Here is a 20,233-nt window from a genome sequence, read left to right on the forward strand (position 1 = left end):
TTCAAGCCTATTCCTATTGTTACCTAATCTGGATTGCATTCATGACAATGTATTATGTTCTAGTTAATAAGGTAACAAATGTCTGGCGTGCCAGCTTTTTTGTTGTCTAACTTTTCCCATTTTATCAATACATATGTTTGGCATCAATGGATGGATATCCCTGGCTTGGACTCTTGTACATATTTTAGGTCTCACATTTTTAGAAGACTTCTATAAAGAGCCCCTGGTGGCGCAGTGGTAAAACTGCCGCCCTGTAACCAGAAGGTTACAAGTTCGATCCTGACCAGGGGCTCAAGGTTGACTCAGCCTTCCATCCTTCCGAGGTCGGTAAAATGAGTACCCAGAATGTTGGGGGGCAATATGCTAAATCATTGTAAACCGCTTAGAGAGCTTCCAGCTATAGAGCGGTATATAAATGTAAGTGCTATTACTATTGCTATAAAGGCAAGACCTGAGCCTCGAATTCTGGTTTTGTGGCATCAATATTATTAACAAGTAAAGTTTATGTGAACACATTCATTATTGTGATATAGGTACAAAAAGCTGGAACAGATTGCCTTTTTATAACAATACTTAGTATTATAAACCATTATTGTGGCAATCCACAACAAAATGTGAACTACAGTAGTACTGTAAAATGCTATGATTCTGCTTTTGGAGTTGGTTGTGTCTTTGCATTGATCCAGTCCACATATTTTGACACTTTTGTATAAACACCAGGCTTTCCAGGCTGGCCACAGCCTTCACCCCAGCTCACAATGCCATACACGTATGTTATTCCATCTTTTTCACAGGCCAGTGGTCCTCCAGAGTCGCCCTGTCCCAAAGACAAAAAAACAAAGTCAAAACGTTTATCACCAAACTGTTTCCTTCTTCCAGCCCAGTTTTAAGACTTGCTTCCCAATGGCTCTAGAGCTCAGGTGACCCCGTTGATAGTTCTTTTGCTGTAATGTCACTGAAGGATGAGGGTAATCTCAGAAGGCAGTGTCGTTTCTGGCCACCAGCTACCAGGATCTTGTGTGGAACAAGTCCAGATACCTCCGTGATTATTTAGGAAAACTGCTTTGGTCCAGGACCAAAGCAAATATAAGTTTTTGTGGCCAAAATGAATGGAACAGAGTTGCTTGCAGGGAGAGGAGAGCTGGTCTTGTGGTCGCAAGCATGACTTGTCCCCATAGCTAAGCAGGGTCTGCCCTGGTTGCATATCAATGGGAGACTTGATGTATGAGCACTACAAGATATTCCCTTCAGGGGATGAAGCTGCTCTGGGAAGAGCAGAAGGTTTCAAGTTCCCTCCCTGGCTTCTCCAAGATAGGGCTGAGAGAGATTCCTGCCTGCAACCTTGGAGAAGCTGCTGCCAGTCTGTGAAGACAATACTGAGCTAGATAGACCAATGGTCTGACTCAGTATATGGCAGTTTCCTATGTTCCTAACTAGTCCTGCTCCTATTTACATGGTCCCTTCCTTGACTAATGTAACATTTTTTTAAAGCCACTAAGTAAGTGGGCCATTCAAGTGAACCCAGGAGACAATTTTGATCTGCTGGTTCTGGATGGGGTCACACTTCCCCAGAAGGAACAGATACACAGTCTGAGAGGGCTTCTGGATCCAAACCTCTCCCTGGTGTCTCAGCTTGAGGCAATGGCCAGAGGTGCTTTCTATCAGTTTTGGCTAGTATGCCAGCTGCGTAGGTTTCTTGAGATAAACAACCTCAGAACAGTGGTACATCTGCTGGTCACCTCCAGACTTGACTACTGCAATGTGCTCTATGTGCGGCTGCTTTTGCACATAGTCTGGAAACTGCAGTTGGTGCAGAATATGGCAGCCAGGTTGGTCTCCGGGTCATCCCAAAGAGGCCATATTACTCCTATATTAAAAGAGTTACACTGGGTACCAATAAGTTTCTGGGCAAAATACAAGGTGCTAATTGTAACCTATAAAGCCCTAAACACTTAGGCCCTGGGTATTTAAGGGAATGTCGTCTTCACCATTAGTAGCATCGCCCATTGAGATAATCTGGAGAGGTTCATCTGCAGCTCATCTGGTGGCTACACAGGGATGGGCCTTTTCTGTTGCCGCCAGAGTCCCCTCTAAGGCGTGCAAACCGCTCTTTTGCCAGATTTGGCTTTTTAAAAGCCAAATTCTGGATTACGGCCCATTTGAACCACGGTTATACCCCTTAGGTTCTGGCAACAGCTCACTTATTTTAAAATGTCCACTCATTTAATTTTAGATCCCGCTCTGGTTGAATTGGGAAGGTCCCACCCTGAATGCCTTGATGTTGCCTTGATATTGCTGCGCAGAACAAATCTAATTCCGCACACAGATGAAAAACATTAGAGAGAACACTGGTTGCTGCCCTGAGATTCTGGAATGTGCTCCCTGCTGACATAGGTTCTGACAACTTAAAAAAAATATCTAAAGACACATTTATTCACCTAAGCTTTTTAATTAGACTTGTGGTTTTAAATTGTTTTAAAGTTTTTGTTTCTGTTTTAATTTGTTTATGTTGCTGTAAACCACCCAGAGACAGATGTTGGGGCGGAGTACAAATAAAAGTAAGCAAGTAAATAAAAATGGAAATGGTGTTGAATGGGAGTGAATGTCTAAGATTTACAACCAGGACACATTTAAAAATGACTCTCAGAAGCAGCTCTTGGAGTTAGGCATTCAGTAATAGGTGAGTAGTGAGGAACCTGGCAAGTCTTTAGCATTCCTCGTCTGCAACTTTCCTTGGCCATTTGGTTGGGACCGTGAGGTGCAATGATGGCAGCTCATGCTATATTTCAGCTGATTATTACATCCTTAACGAGACTTATAGAAAGGCTACCCCATTATGACAACATACAGTAATTTGTTTACTGAAAACAGGTTGCAGTGGAGATTTGTGTTAGGTGATCTCACTTTGTGTGTATGTGTGTATTTATTGGACCCATAAAATCAATATGGTCTGTTCTCATTCAACGAAGGCTTCTTTGTCAGGGGCTTTTAGTGAGTTATGTCAAATAGCTCAGTATGTGCTGCACTTACCATTCTTTTCATGTCAGAGTGGATCCCAGCCTCCGAGATGCAACATCTAGTTAATGTACTTTCATTTGTACTCTCCGAGGACATGCCACATCAAAATGCCTAAAACACATGACAACCTGGTTTTTCCCTTTAGAGGCATTCTTTTAGGGCACGTAATTCATTTTGGATAGGCTGTGACTAATTGCAGCTTCAAAGGCATTTATCACTTTGCTATCCCTGAATTTAGGTACTAAGTGATTAATATCTTCTTTATATATAATTCTCTTAAACGTATCCATCACTAATCCCATGCGTGGCACTAATCCTGTGCGAGAGTTTGCAAACAGCTGCTGGATAGGATAGTGATGGGGACGGGGGAGAAAATAGGGATACTGGCCACAGCAGTGGGCCAGCCTGGCCAGCGGGAGCAGGAGGAGGCGGCGGCCTGGCCAGTGGGAGGAGGCGGTCGCTGCTGGGAGTTGGTGGGCTGGTGGGAGGAGATGGCGGGCCGACTTTCCAGCTGGCTTGCCAGACAAAAAGCGCAGGGAGTGGTAGTGGTGGTGGGAGAAGAAGTGAGCTGGCTGCCCAGCCTGCCAGCCAGAAAGTATGGGGTGGGGGAAGCGGGCAGGGTGGAGAAGCAGGCTGGCCAGCCAGCCAGAAAACCAGGTGGGCGGCGGGGGGGGAGGCAGCGGTGGTGGGTGGGCGGGGGCCGGCCAGAGGCGCAGATGCTCTGCACCCGGCCCAACTAGTGATATTGAATTGCCTGAAGAGATTGGTTTTTTGGAGGTGGCGGCTTCCAAAATAAAAAAACTTCTGTTAGAGAAGGCATATTATAAGCTGGCATCTATAGTGGTAGATGGCCTTAAGGAATTAGCTATCACTCTCACGGACTGGTAGACAAGTGTATTGTCATAGGCACAGAGGAAAAGATGTTAGAGGTTGTTGATTTTTACCCACAATAAGCAAAATAGCAGAGCACTATAAGGAATGAGCACACACTCCAGTTACAGAGTAGGTAGCAGAGGATGGTTTGGATATTGCAGCTATTTAGAGAAAAGACATGGAGATCCTTGTATGACTAAACACTAAACATTTATTGGTTAAATACACTTAGACAGGAAAGACCTATCTCTAATCTAAAGGACTACATAGTGGATAGGTAAGGAGAGAGAGAGAGAGATGTTTCCATCCGCTCTCTAGGAGGAAAGGAAGGATTGTGACTCAGCACAGGAAGTGCTGCAGAGTCAGCTCAGGGGTCATAGAGTAGGGACAGATAGGGAGACCCTCACTCACTGTCTCTACTCCCAATGGTCATTAGGACAGTTGGTGAAAAAGGTCAATGCACTGGAAGTTCATCTCCAACAAAAGACTCCAATATTACAAACAACACAACAAATATTTATATACTGTTTTTCAACAAAAGTTACCAAAATGGTTTACATATTTATAAATAAGTAAATAATATAGCTCCCTGTCCCCAAAGGGCTCACAATCTAAAAAAGAAACATAAGATAGACACCAGCAACAGCCACTGGAGGGATGCTGTGCTGGGGATGGATAGGGCCAGTTGCTCCCCCCACCACTAAATAAAAGAGAATTGCCACTTTAAAAAGTTGCCTCTTTGCTCAGTTAGCAGTGGACAAGTGATATGGTGATATAATTAGGTAAACTGTTGAGAAGAGACTAGAATCAGTAAATGGCCATAGACATCATCGTAGGATATCTTGATGACCTAAATAACAGCAAGTTAACCTGCCTCCAATACAGTTGTCTTTGCAAAGAGGCTGTTGTACCTGGGCAGGCCAGGTGTGGCAGTAAGCACACTGTGGGAGCAGGCAAGGCAAAACCAAACAAGCAGGAGGTCAGGAGCTAGAGATCAGTCCAGTAGGGGCAGGCAAGATCAGTACATTAGGAGCAGGCAGGGTTGAATTCCAAAAACAAGCAAAGGGCCAGAAGCCAGGGAAATCAAGAACAAGAAGCAGCAGCACACGTGTCCACAATGAAGTTGTTTCAGCAGATCATAGAAGCAAACTGAGGCCTTAAATATAGAGCCAGCACTCTAGTTCCTCGAAAGTGAGGACACACCTATAGATGTATGCTGACATGTTCGGATTGCCAAATTCCTTCATTCTACCCACATCAAAGCAGAAAGAGTGTGAACGGTCTTTAAGAAAGCATTTAACCTATATAAATGCCAGAGGGAAAGGTCTCTCTTCACTTAACACAAAATAATAGTGACTTGCACACTGTGCAATGCAACATGGACAGTTGGAACACTGCCCACACTGCTGTGTGTGTGTGTGTGTGTACGCACACACATGTGTAAGTACTGCAAGTGGTGGTGTCATCCAGGCCAGCTCCTTTCTGGTGTAAAGTTGCGCAAATGCAATAATGGACCTATTATTTTCAATGGGCATCCTGATGCATAACTGTGTTTGTGCAGTTTTATGCCAGAAGGAGCTGACCCGGGGTGCAACACCGCCAACAGTGTCTACATGCACGCAGCAGTATGGACAGTGTTCCACACACCCACATTGCACTGCATAGCACATGAGCCAGCATTCCCATTGCATAGGTGTGATAAGGAAATAAAGCAAAATACCAACTTACTCTGGACTCATGCTAACCATATTACGTTTACTAGAAATCTTGATAATTGACATTTCTACCAGCCTACACTACCACACACACTCACACACACACAGAGCCAGAGGGTGCCGATTTGAATCCCTGCTGGTATGTTTCCCAGACTATGGAAGTAGCGATATAGCAAGATGCTAAAAGGCATCATCTCATATTGCATGGGAGATGGCAATGCTAAACCCTCCTGCATTCTAGCAAAGACAACCACAGGGCTCTGTGGTCAACTGAATCCATTTGACTGAATCCATCCACTATCAAATATGCTTGCAGAGAATGAGATTCATTTGAATTGATTCAAATTCAGGTGAATTCTAATTGAATTCACATCTCATTTGAGCAAATTTGATTTGAGTTTAGGCAAATAGGCAAATTCGAATCAATTTGAACAAATCCTGTTCTGTGCAAGCAGATTCTAGTCAAATCGATCAGAATTTGAATCGATTCGGTCAAATATTTTGCACATCCCTACACTGAAATTCCATCTCTGGGTGGTTTACAAAAACATAAACAAATTAAAACAGAAACTAAAGCCCCAAAACAATTTAAAACCACAAGTCTAGTTTAAAAGCTTGGGTGAATGAATGTGTCTTTAGCAACTGTTTAAAAGTTGTCAGAGATGGGGAGGCTCTTATTTCAGCAGGGAGAGCATTCCAGAGTCTCGGGGCAGCAACAGAAAAGGCCCGCCCCTGTGGCAACTGCAGACAAACTTCTCCAGATGATCTCAATCGGCAATGGGGCTTATAGTGAAGAAGACGTTCTCTTAAATACGCTGGGCCTAAGCTCTTTAGGGCTTTATAGGTTACAATCAGCAGCTTGTATTTTGCCCAGAAACTTACTGGTACACAGTGCAGCTTGTTTAATATTGGAGTAATATGGCCTCTTCGAGATGACCCAGAGACCAACCTGGCTGCCACATTCTGTACCAACTGCAGTTTCCAGACTATGTGCAAAGGCAGCCCCACATAGAGTGCATTCCAGCAGTCCAGCCTGGAGGTTACCAGCTGTTTTGTCCAGCCTGGAATTACCACTGTTCTGAGGTTGTTTATCTCAAGAAATGGACACAGCTGGCATACCAGCCAAAACCGATAGAAAGCACCTCTGGCCACTGCCTCAACCTGAGACACCAGGGAGAGGTTTGGATCCAGAAGCACTCCCAGACTGTGTATCTGTTCTTTCTGGGGAGGTGTGACCACATCCAGAACCAGCAGATCAAAATGGTCTCCTGAGTTCCGATCCTGCATAATAAATACTGTCGTCTTATTTGGATTCTGTCTCATTTTGTTATCCCTCATCAAGCCCATTACTGCTTCCAGGCAGGCATTTAGGCAGGTTATGTTTTTTCCTGGTGATATTAACATGGAGAAATAGATTTGGGTGTCATTAGCATAACACCCTACACCAAATCTCCTGATGATCTTTCAGAGCAGTTTCATGCTGGGAGAGATAAAAAGCATTGTAGACAGTATGGAGCCCTACGGGACATATATACAAGTTCACATTTTGAGGAACAACAGTCTCCAAGTGACACCATTTGGAATCTGCCTGAGAGGTAGGAGTAGAACCACTGAGTGCTTCTTACTCCCAACCCACTCAGATCCTAGAGAAGGATACTATGGTTGACAGTATCGAAAGCCTCCGAGAGATCCAAAGGGACCAACAGAGTCACACTCCCTCTGTCAGTTCCCCACTGGAGAAGCTGACCAAGGCCGTCTCCACCCCATAGGCCACCTGAAAACCAGTTTGAATCAGTTTTATGTCTAGATAATAAGTTTCCTCCATTATTATGTGCTCCCCAAAATATGAGTATCCTAAAGTGGTAGCAGTATTTTTATCTCAAACAACTCCAAAAGATGTCTGATAACTCATTCATATAGCTTCATTCAGTACTAGTATTTAAGAGAAGCAAAGTAAAATTGCACTTGGGTAGACACATAAACACATTGGTTTGATGTAAGATGTTTTCTGTCATGGTATGAATACCTATAGGCTCACTTTTTAACACACTCTAACAGAAATCCAGTTAAGAAAAAATATAGTAAGATTACCTGGCAGGCATCTGATTTGCCATCAAGGTAACCAGCACAGAACATATTTTCAGTAAACTCAACTCCATAAACATCAGAATTTTGACACTTGTAATCAGGGATTATCGGAACAAATGTTTCTTGCAATACCTTAGAGTAACCAGACACATCTGTTGAAATTAATAACACAGAAAATCATTTCCTGTTGTGTTTAGAGAAGATTACATGAGACGTGTTGAAAAATCTAATATTCTACTGAACATTTTCTGTGTGTATAATCAATGGGGTTACAGCATTTACCAGTACAGAAACGCCACTAATATTGATTCAATCTACAGGATTTTTGTACAGTTAAATACTAAATAACCGACTTGAATATGCCTAATTTTTCTTTGTCCCCCCTATTAAATGCTCCTAGATTTGAAACTGGAGTTCAATCTTTGGAAGAGAACCATCTGGATCATCATGCCGTGTTCTGCTCCACTAGAGTATCCTAACTCTGAAGAATTCCTGGCACAGGCAAACCTCAAGCTACATTTGAAAACCTCCACAGAAGGCAATTGAACGCTGAATGTGTGACAAGAGGCAGTATTCCATTGCTAAGCTTTGCTACATAGTCCTCCTTGCTCATTTCCAAACTAAATCCGTTTCTGTGCAGTGCTCAAAACCAGCATTTCTTTCTCTTTTCCCCTCAGTGGACAGCAGCCGACATCCTAACGAAGCATGTTGCAAGCAGGGTGTGTGGGCACTCAGCAGCACTGTGCATCCACAAAGTGCTGCTGTGCTACTGCAGTGTTCCTCTAACAGGGATTCCCAGATGCTGTTGACTACAACTCCCAGAATCCCCAGCCCAAGGCCATTGAAGCTGGGGATGCTGGGAGTTGTAGTGAACAACATCTAGGAATCCCTGTTAGAGGAAACAGTGTGCCCCTGTCCTTCTGCACTTCCTGATCCCCATCTTCTGCTGCCCCTGTGCTCCTGCACTTGTGCTGTTGTACAAGAGAGAGTCCAGAGTGCTCCTTTTATACCAGAAGCGCTTAGTAAGATTGGGAAAACATTGCTAACCCTCCAATTTGACACGTTTCTGATCTTACAAAGTGCTTCCCGAGTGCAGGGAGTGCTCTGGACTCTTAGCCCTCTTGCACAACAGCATGGGCCCAGGATGGGGGAATTGTACAAGAGGTGCTGCTATATGCCTGCACACCTGATGTGCATGCAGAGGCGTATCTAGGGAAAACAGCGCCTAGGGCAAGCATTGAAATTGCGCCCCCTGTCCAAACATCTGACACCCATCTTTCAGATAACTTTACCATAATAGCAGAAAAATACAAGTCTGAAGGTCACATACAAGTCACATATCTGAATATGTGTACAGTGACATATATATATATATATATATATTATATATATATATATATATATATATATATATATATATATATATATATATAAATTACCTTTAGCCCCTTTGGGGGGCTTCCTAAAGGCCGCGGGGGGTCTGCAAAGGTTCCCCCTCCCCCCTGCTGGCCTCTAGGGCCTCACAGGGACCATTTAAGCATGTGCAGTGGCCATTTTTTTAAATAATTTTTTTTCCAAAAAATTGCAGCTGAAAACAAAATGGCCACCACGAATGCTCAAATGGCCTCTGTGAGGCCTGGTATGGCCTAGGGCCTCACAGAGGCCACTTGAGCATGCGCGGTGGCCATTTTGTTTCCGGCAGCCTTTAAAAAAAAGAAGAAGAAGAAATGGCACCCCCCTTCAAGTGGCGCCCGGGGCACATGCCCTGCCTGCCCCACCCTAGATACGCCCCTATGTGCATGCACACTTTGTTAGTCAGGATGTCCGCCTGTGTGACTAATTCCTCTCTGCTTCTAGACATTCTTTTAATATTTCAAAACAATGAGAGGATCTTCCCTTAATCATCTTTCCCTCTAAGCGAAGCATATTACCCAGTCTCTTCTTGGCCCATCTTCACAAGGTTTGCTTCTAAATCCATTTCCATTTTTACAGCTGTCCTCTCAACTCCTTCCAATTTTGTCAGTGAAAGGTGGTGCCCAGGGCTAAGCCACTACCCTACAAGTAACACTGAGGGAGCAGATTGTCAAAAAGTTCCATGCGTGATCATATGGACTTCCTTCCATAATTAAGTTCTGACACTGGCTTTTGGCCATACAACCATTTGGGGGGCCCATAGCCATCTTCTCCAATAAGTATTTGTTGTTCTCAGTCCTTTTTAAATTTTCAGGATTGTGTAGCAGAAAGGAGAAGGATCATGTGCAGATCAAGTGTAGCTACAATTGAACAAGGGGGAGGGGGACAAATGCCCCATGGCACTTCAGGGAGGGAGCCCCCTGTCACCCAGCGGTGACAATTTTCTCTTTGCTTCTTGTCCCAGGGCCCATTCCAACCTTGTTACACCCGGGTGCAGACTGGAACAAAAGAAAACGCTACTCATTCCAGCATCTGAAGAATTGTTGGCTATTGTGGAAGAGACCCTGGAAACTGGCAGCGAATCTATGGCTCAGAATGATAGCATGCTCTTTGGCAAAATCCAGAAGGCATTTCAGCAAAATAGGGCCAAATCAGGCATAGGAGAACAAGGGTGGTGGTGGTGGGGTGTTCTTCGCCTCTTAAGAGTTCCATTGGTCAAGAAAGTGATTTTACTTCTGAATCAGCTGTATGACAACTACCTGTGACATACAACGTTTGCTATTATAATCCTAATGTCCAGTTTGAATATCTGGCTAAATTCTGATCAGTTTCATTTCCAAAAATGAAATCATTCACCTAACTTACTTTCCTGCATATGTCCCCATCCTGCAATCTGGCATTTGTAACCATCTGGAAAAGACATTCCATTTTCTGGCAGGCAGATTGTTCTAACAAACTGGGACCTTCTTGCACAGTGCTTGTTGGTCTTCTTTAGTTTAACTAAAACTGAAAGAGGAACAAATATGGCAGTTATACACACACACACACACACACACACACACACACACACACACTGTGGGAGATAAAATGGTAATTATGCTCTAACCCTCTTTTAACTGGGATATTTTAGGGATACAAGGAAGACAAACTAATCAGATCTGTGCCACCAAAGGCTGCTGTTTTCCAGTTGCGCAGACCTTCATATAGTGTGGGATTGCTTTTTCTACAGCTTATTTTGATTTGGGAAGGGTCAGATTAGAAAGAAGAATCCCCTACTCTTTCTCTTTTAAATCACTGCAAACAGTATTCTTAGCCTTGCTCCAAGCTCATCAGAAGAAAAGGCATTTGAAAATTGCCCCTGAAGCCATCTTCTGATCTCCCATGTCCTAGGGCTGCACAGACTAGAAGGCTGACTCTAAGGCATCTCAAGAGATTCTAATAGCATGATATTCTTATATTGCACCCATTTACACAGTGGTGTGTGAAGAAGACTTCAGGTAAGTGTGGGAGTTAACCTTTGCCATTTTAACATGAAGTTGAAACAGTCTCACATACAGAAGGATCACAGAAGATGGCTGTCAGCTGGTTCACACAATGGTTAATGTGTGCCCTTAGCATACAAATATGAATACGAGTATTTATATACCACTTTTCAACCAAAGTTCCCAAAGCGGTTTACATACAGAAATTATGGTTAAGGTTAAGGTTGGACTAAAAACCACAACCCACCTCTGTAGTAGGGAGGGACCTATTAAGATAGTCCATCTGAGAAGGTTATTGGATCCAACAGGATTCCAAGGAGCCTTGGAGGGTTTTAAGGTTGGGTCCACCAACGATCCTGTGGACACCCTGGTTCAGACTTAGAATAACGAACTAACTAAGGTGGAAGATATGATTGCTCCTAAGTGCCCCATCTCACCAGCTTCTAAATTAGCCCCTTGGTATACAGATCAACTATGGTGGGGTGGGTGAAGTGGCACGGCAGCCTATTAGAGCGCAGGTGGAGAAAGACTTGACTCAAATCCAACAGAGGACAGCACAGAGCACATATCAAGATCTAAGCTCAGGCAATGTGTGCAGCAAAGAAGCAGTTTCTGCGTGCATTGCTTCTGCAAGCTCATATCCAGCAGAGTTGTCCAGGGTTGTGGGGGAACCAGAATGTGCCCCTCTTTCCTTAAATCAGAATTTAAAGCCACCAGTGACTCGCTGTGACATCTTTAAGGATGCTTTGTGGATAAAATTTCTTGGATTCGAGCTGAACTGGATTCCATGGCTATCGCATACTCTATTATGGAGGTTTCCAGCAAGTCCTCTTGTATGATTATGTTGGATCAATTTCAATTTCTGACTCCTGAGGAAGTTCGCCTTACCACCTGATCTCTTGACCCTTGCCCTACATGGCTTGTACAATTTGGCAGGGAAGTTATTGGAGAGGGTCTTGTTTGTATCATCAGTGCCTTTCTGAGGAGGGCAAGATGCCTCCTTGTCTCAAGGAGGCAATTGTTAGACCACTTTTGAAGAAACCTGCATTGGATCCCTCAGAGCTAGGCAATTATAGGCCGATCTTCCATGGTTGGGCAAGGTGATTGAGAGGATCGTGGCTTCTCAATTCCAGTCAGTCTTGGAAGAAGGAGATTATCTGGACTTATTTCAAATCAGCTTTTGGGTGGGCTATAGGGTGGAGACTGCCTTGCTTGGCCTATTGGATGATCTCTAATTAGGAATCAACAGTGGTGTGTGATCCTGGTGGTCCTCTTGGTGGCTTTCAATACCAATGACCATGGTATTCTTCTGCACCACCTGAGGGGGTTGGGAGTGGGAGGCACTGCTTTTTACCTCTTGGGTAGATTCCAGATGCTGTCGCTTGGAGCTTGTTGCTCTTCAAAGCGAGAGCTATTGTATGAAGTCTGACAGGGCTCCATTCTATCTCCAGTGGTTTTTAACATGTACATGAAACCACTGGGAGAGATCAACAGGAGATCTCGTGCAGGGTACTATCAATATGCTGATGACACCCAGATCTATGGCTTAACCTCTCTAAATGCTTGCTTGGAATTGGTAATGGGCTAGGTGAGGGAGAACAAATTGAAATTGAATCCAATCAAAATGGAGGTACTTCTTGTTGGAGGCTGGAACTTAGGAAATGGTTTAGATCTGCCTGATCTGGATGGGGTTACACTCCCCCTGAAAGATCAGGTATGTAGCTTGGGAGTACCTCTATATCCAAACCTCTCCCTGATATCTCAGGTTGAGGCAGTGGCCAGGAGTGCTTTTTATCAGCTTCGGCTGACATGTCAACTACATCCATTTCTTGAGACAAACAATCTTTAAACAGTGGTGCATATGCTGATAATATCCAGGCTTGACTATGGCAATGAACTCCAAGTCGGGCTGCCTTTGTATGTAGTGCGGAGACTGCAACTGGTGCAGAATGCGGCAGCCAGGTTGGTCCCTAGGGCCATCCATAGAGACCATATTACTCCTATTTGAAAAGAACTACACTGGCTGCCAATTAGTTTCTGGGCAAAATACAAAGTGCTGGTTATTACCTATAAAACCCTGAGCAGCTTGGGCCCCGGGTATTTAAGAGAGCACCTTCTTCTTCATGAACCCCGCCGCCTATTAAGATCATTGGGGGAGGTCTGGTTGTGGTTGCCACTGGCTTGTTTGGTGGCGACTCAAAACCGGACCTTCTCTAGGGTTGTCCCAAGGCTCTGGAACACACTCCCAAATGAAATCAGAATCTCTCCATCTCTGGTTGTTTTTAAACAGTTTTTGAAAGCACACCTGTTTTATCAGGCTTTTAGTTTATGTTTTAAAGTTTTATTTATGGTAATTTTAATCTGTTTATATAATTTTTTGGTTTCAGTTTGATTAGATTGTAAATGTATATAGACACTGAGATTTTATATAGGGCGGTATATAAATGGGACAAACAAATGTATCACTGTGCTGCATTTGTTGAAAAGGTAGAATAAAGGTCCATGAAATAAACAGTGGTCTCGGAACCTGCTGGAAAGCAATGGGTCTGGGGTCATTTGTGGAAATGCTTCTGCTGCAGTCAGAAACTGTGCTCTGGCCTGAAGTGCAGTTAGGGCCAAACTCCATCCTATTCCTATGTGAAACCCTTCCTATGCTACAGGGCAGCATGGGAAGCTCTTTGCTGTGGCTGTGTCCCAGGATGCTGCTGAAATACTGAAAACCTAGCTGTGGAGGGGGCAAATCACAATGATCTCTCTCATGCAACTGGCTCTTGGTCCTGGCTGAGACTGCCATTAAGGGCATCATCATGAAGTGACCTGAAGCAGCTACCAACTTCCAGAAGTAATGGAGGTCATTGAGGAAGACTGAGCATTTAAAAAACCCCTGTGGCCAAGGAGCAACATGGCAACCTTAGCTATGCCTCTTGCACATGGTGTTTAACCATACTGGCTAAGTTCAGAATTGCAACCATACTGGATGGCAGAACTGCAGTGTGTGTAAGAGAATTTTTGTCCTAGTTTTCAATTTGTACACCAACTTCCCCACCCCATACACAGAAGTAGCTGATGAATGGTAAAAAAACCTCTTTGGTTTTTTAAAAAAGAGATGTTGATATTGAAGCAACTTATGTCCCATTGTGTAAATGGAGAAGAAACCATATTTTTAGCCTTTATTTTCTAATGATGCTAGCTTGCTCTATGTGGGAATTTACCCATACACTTACCTGTCCTGTGGAAAGATACACTATGTATTTAACCAAATAAATGGAAGTTACCAATCTGAGATAAAATTAAAACTGAGAAAAATGCTCACCAATATCATTTTCATGTGGCTTGTATACAGTGAAGGAAGGGAACATGATGTAATTCTCTACCTCAAATTCTTGAGTGACATCTGTTGTTTTATTAAAAAAATGCTGTCCCAAAACAACACGAATTGTTGACTTCAATGGGCTGAAAGGGGAAACAGACAAGAAGGATTATTTTTTCCCCTTTCATATGAAAGGGGAAACAGACAACAAGGATTATTTTTTCATATTCAGCTAGGGTAACAGTTCCGGATACTATCTAGACCAGTGGTTCCCAACCAGGGTTCCTCCAGATGTTGCTGAACTACAACAATTTATTGTGGCTGGGGATGCTGGGAGTTGTAGTTCAGCAGCATCTGGAGGAACCCTGGTTGGGAACCACTGTTCTGAAATATCATGCTGAGGCTAAATTAAATGGGTGATTCAGATGTCATGCAGCACCAATATTAAAACCTTGGCTTTGCATACTGTCTCTCAACATTGGGAGGGCATGCTCCCCTCTACCATGCCTGCACATGTGGAAGAATTCTGCTTCATACATTAGTTAGAAACAAGCCAGGGTTAGCGGAGAGGTCTGAACTGACAGATCCTGGCTTATTCTATCCAAAATTGCAAAATAAAAGGTTTGAAGCTGGATTCAGATTGTAGTTTATTTTGCAAATTGGGATAGAATGTCAAGATGGGTCGATTTGGGCATCGTAAGCAATCTTGATTTATTCCTAACCACAGTCAGAAGGAGAATACTTCTGAGGCTCATGCAAGCAGAAGCGAGGGGAAAGAACGCATGTGAGGCTGACTGACAGTACATGAAGCCAAGGTTTAATCTTGACTGCATGTGACATCTGAGTCAACCCACTGGGTACAATAGAAGTAGAATTCTTCCCTTGGGCATTAATTCTGTGCATTTATCAATAGCTACTGAGTATTCTATTGATCAACAGATGTCCCATTCACTCTAACAATGTCCTTTAAAAAAAACCCTCTTTTTTTGCTCATAGTAACATGATGTGTTCTGAAAACAGTTGCTGTAAGGTATAAGCCTTTAAAAAATAAATAAGATCTGGGAATATAATAACTGGCCAGGTTGGGGGAAAACAACTACTGTGATTACCTGGAAGAGCTTTTTAGTAATGTTCCAAAACATTACAAGGTTTAAATATGAATTTGTCTAACTCACAATACTTGATGCCATATGAAGCAAATGTTATTTTTCCTCAAAAATTCTTCTGCAGCAGCTCAGAATGCAAAACAAAGTCTTGCCAATGCACAGAGTGTGCTTTTAAAGTCTATTTTTGTCCAAGTTCTAGATACCAACTGCTGCTCAGACAAAGTTGGGCAACTGTGCCCTTGTGCAACTGCAGCTGTGTCATTTTTGCAGTTGCGCAAGAGTGTGGTTGCACAACTGTGTGCTGGAAACATCACAGTGTGCATGTTATGTTGTGTAGTACGTGAGCCTAGGGGTGTAGCAAGGTTGGAGTGGGCCCAGAGACAAGATTTTAAAATGCTCCCACCTCACTGGGTTTTGTAAACTGTGGACGATGCAAGTCATTTAATGGTACTAGAGAAAGACATGCTGTTCTGGTAGCTCCAGGTCTTCACACTCATATCAATTTCGGAGAATGGATACAACTGAAGGAAGCCTGGGTGGGTGCGTGGCTGGGGCAGTCATGTGACTCCCCCCCCAAGGCAGTGGGCCCCCAGACAACTGCCTTCCCTTGCCCTATTCTTGTTACGCCCCTGCGTGAGCCAGTTCTTACAAAACTCTCATGAATAATTATTGAAAAACTGAATGGTGAATAGAAATGGTATTATTAATCAAGAAGTCACATTACATGCTAATAACAACTTAAGGCAATTCTTAGACCATTAAGTCTAAGTCTAAGTCTAAGTCTTAGACCATTAAGTCTAAATTCTCTTTCTCAGCTGCTTCAGAACTTTTATTCTCTCCTCCAACAACCTTGAAATATTTGCCCCCAACCTTCATCCCTTGGAAGACAGTCTCTTTTCGGATCCCATCCTTCGCTAGTCTCCTGAGATGCTGTTTTTTTTTAATGAGTTACACATGTAAAGAGATGCTGACTATCATACTGTTCAGTATTCTGTATGCATTTTAGCACAACAGCCCTCTTGAGCAATTGCACCCACGTTTCGTGAAAATTGAGAGTACAGTATGTCAGCCACTGCTAGCTTGCTCCCCACTTCTCCCAGCAGTGAGAAGTCTTGGGGATCCAGTTTTGGTTTCCTTTGGATGAGATGACACGGAAGACTTACGGTGTTGGCATAGTACTTGCTTTACTTACAAACACATAAGCAGAACCTAAGTGGGTTAAAACAGCATATGCTCCTACTAGGCAGCAGGTCTGCTACCCCATGTCAGATCCCCCGAAATAGGCACTGTACTCCTGATATTAAACACATGGTCATCTTTCCAGCTTATTTTTAAAAAATAAATAGAAGCTTTAGAATGAGGCTCTTCACTCTAACTCAGGACTGTAGTGCAGGGGGAGGGTTGTGTTTTTAAAAACGCTTCTCCCTGCACCATAGCCCCAATCAAAACCAGTCTGACAGCTGTTTTTATCCTCAAGGGAAGCTACTATTGATACCAGTAGCAGCTTGAAACAAGTACTACTGGGTGTGTGTGTGCAATTTTTGTCATGGAACAAGGATTTTAACCTTCGTTTACACACATTATGGTCCCAATTGGAGGGCTGCCCACAGCTGCTATTTTTAAAAAAGAAGGAATTGTAAATAGATATCATGATATCAGAGATATCACGCCTAATTTGACCCTCTCAGAATGTACTGTCTCTCATATTCTACTAAATGGCCAGCCTTTTGTTTCCACATGAATGCATGCATGCATGCATGCACTCACTCACTCACACTCACTCACACATTTTTCGGCCCTTCCCCTTAGTTGGAGGGAGTCACCTCTTTGATTGACTTGTGGCTGTCTTTGATTATTTCCTAAACATTGGCTCATATAACGCCATAAACAGGGAAAGGTTAAAACCTTCCAACACAGGTTGTTACATCTGTTCAAAGTTCTATTTGTAGATACCTCTGCAAAGAAAAGCAACCACAGGAGCCCAGCAAGGCGGCATTTTAACCCACTTTTTGTTTCATTTATATATCAATGATATTACTTCAGATTATAAGGAACCTTCATTTTTGCCAATAACTTCTTGGCTCCCCAAAAACTTTGCTTTATAGACAATATGATTCTAATTTCTCACATAGGCAGGCCTGAAATGCCTTTTGATAGCCTTTGGAGTGGGATCAAAATATTTGAAACATTCAGTCAGACTAAGCATCTATTTCTTGAATCTGATGGTTGGAATGGTAATCCTAAGTCTACTAGAAGGTTGATCTTGAAGGCCCATCTTTGTTGGGAATATTAAATACTAAATTAGTGGAATGCTAAATTCTTGATGTCATGAAGAGGGGAAATAAAGGAGGATTTTTTACCAGTACTTAAACTAATTTTTTTTTTTAAATCCCTCCTGAACTGACATGAAACATCACTTCTGCCTTCCTGGGGTTAGATGTTGGAAATGAGAGGAAAAGCCTACGGTATCAGTCTACTGATACTTAAACCTAAACGTCCTATATAAAACATCTATGTCAAGAAGCACATTTCATAAAACACAATTCCATTCCCATTATTTATTTCAGAAGTGAAATGTTTAGATGTCACCCCCCCGACTCTTGGTGTTATAATTACTGAGTGGTGAAGGGAAAGTGTCTAGAGGTCCCCTCCTTCCATTATTACTTCACAGATCCTAGGAGGACCCCAGTCTAGATCTTCTGAGTAGTGCAGATACTTGGCTTGGATGCCACTCCATTTGGACTCAAGGGGCAAATATGAAAAATGTGCCTTGACTGGGAAGTGGAATTTGAGGCACAGGAAGTGATGTGATAAGATAAAACATTGGCTTTACCTGTTAGCGAAACAATGTGCAGCTGCCATCACCCAGCAGGAACGGATAAGACTTCCACCACAGAAGGCATTTCCAATATATATGGCAGCCAGCCAGGGAAAAGATCCTGGCAAGGCAAAAGACCCTCCTACAATTCTAGGCCTAAGGAAATTTCGCTTCTTATGTCTTCTCCCGCATGAATTCCTCCTTGTGTCTTCCGCATGAACAGCAAACTCAGGTTCTGGGATGGGTGGTCGCCTGCTCCTGTCCTCTGAGTAAAGAACATATATCTTTATTCTGCTTACTTTCAATTGCAGAGAATATCACTGTAGACATGAATTCTGATTTTGGCATTTTAATGCGGCATTGTGGCAGAGTACAGACCACACTGCACCAACCAGCTTAATTTTAGATCCAGTTCTTACAGTGGCTAGCTTGCTGCTTCATCTGACACTGGTAAGAGCAGCAGAGTGTAAAAACCATACGGGAAGGATAGTATTGTAAAGAATAATGTCGATGTCACCTCCAGATGTCACCTTCAGAGCACAGGTTGATGTCACCTTCAGAGCACAGTCTCTGAAGCCACCATTGTTCTTTCCAAATGGCCTGACCCTCTCATGTGAGTTCTGCATTTACTATCTGAGATGTGTCTGTTAGAACTATATTATTAATGCAAGTTCATGTTGTCCCAAACTCAGGCACTTGTATAGATCCTTCCCATAAGCTATGTACCAGCCACAAAATATTCCCCAAACCTCATGCAACTCCAGTTTCCCAGTTCCTTCCAAGACACACATATTTCCCACCAAGCTGGAGATAGGAGGCCCGGAGGAAAACAATGGCAACCTTATCTAAATGTCTTTAGACAACACCATGCATGAGAACTGGCACAATGGGCACCAAGAGCAGTGGCTCTTTAAGGACTCCTCTTAAAGTGGCAAGACAGCATCTGAGCAGAGTCTAGAGGGGAAAGGAGTTTGGGAGGGGAGTAGTTTTAGGTAGGACTATGGAGCTACTGCACCAGAAGTTATCTGCTGTGGAAATCTCTGACTCTGAAATTTATGCTGGTCAAAGACCGAAATAAAGACTATGCTATGCTACTTAAGAAATGGTACTTCATACTTAAGAAAAATTGCTCCTCCTTTACACTTGCTAATGTCACTTCCTTCCTTAAACATGTTAATTTTGATAGTATGGTCCAAACTGAATCTCATGGATGAAATGAAGTCTTAGGACAGGATATAAATGTGTTACTTACGACATCTTGTAATATTGCAGTATTCCCAAGATATGATGTTGTTTTTCACTATATAGCACCATGGTTTATCATCACCATCTGGATTTCTAATACATGGGAAAGGGGAGATAATTGCCCTTTAATGTTTGACAAACACTGACTTTGCTAAAATGTACACATTCTCTCTTTCTCTCTTCTAGTCACATGCTCATTGCCGCTTTTATTTGTTTTTCATATGCCTGCAGTTCTAAACCCCAAAGAACTGTGCTGTCAGAATTCCCCTTCATTTTGTTGAAGGGAAGTTCCCTTCCCTTCCCTTTAGTTTAGACACTCCATGTCTTAATTTAGTTTAAACTGTTGAAATGTTGAACAGTGTTGAACCTTCTGTAATCATGGAAAGTAATTAATCTCAGATATTCATACAAATGATGTCAAAAGTGAGTAACACAGATTTCGAGAAGTGGAGATGGGATGGGATGGGGACATACAGATAGAGTCAAGCTTTCCTTTTCAGTATTCATGTATATAGACATCGGAGATAGCCATTTTGGTTCATTGGTGGGGGGGGAATTCAAAAGGGAACAGCACTCTAGGGGGTTCTAATCAGAGCTAACTGTCACAATATTGTAGTAAGCAACCTCTCAGTTCCTCAAAAGTCCTCTTCACATTAGCTCTTCAG

At 43.0% G+C, this 20,233-nt stretch overlaps 1 protein-coding gene across 11 annotated transcripts in view; it reads right to left on the reverse strand.

Moving 5' to 3' along the window:
* Nucleotides 1-483: 483 nt before the first annotated feature.
* Nucleotides 484-20,233, reverse strand: part of HGFAC (HGF activator) — a 61,465-nt gene continuing 41,715 nt past the window's right edge. For 7 of the 11 annotated variants that reach the window (XM_053256914.1, XM_053256916.1, XM_053256913.1 and 4 more), the window contains 6 exons: nt 19,576-19,661; nt 18,339-18,588; nt 14,403-14,542; nt 10,464-10,613; nt 7,698-7,846; nt 484-817 (listed from right to left, as the gene is read on the reverse strand). In XM_053256914.1, coding sequence (XP_053112889.1) covers nt 641-817; nt 7,698-7,846; nt 10,464-10,613; nt 14,403-14,542; nt 18,339-18,588; nt 19,576-19,661 — 952 coding nt within the window. In that variant the 3' untranslated portion in view covers nt 484-640. Of the gene's footprint in view, nt 818-3,030; nt 3,130-7,697; nt 7,847-10,463; nt 10,614-14,402; nt 14,543-18,338; nt 18,589-19,575; nt 19,662-20,233 lie in introns of all 11 variants that reach the window. The other 4 variants (XR_008308751.1, XM_053256911.1, XM_053256919.1 and 1 more) reach the window with 4 other exon arrangements.

This window comes from Hemicordylus capensis, chromosome 5 (assembly GCF_027244095.1).
Source record: "Hemicordylus capensis ecotype Gifberg chromosome 5, rHemCap1.1.pri, whole genome shotgun sequence".
Taxonomy (NCBI): Eukaryota; Metazoa; Chordata; class Lepidosauria; order Squamata; family Cordylidae; genus Hemicordylus; species Hemicordylus capensis.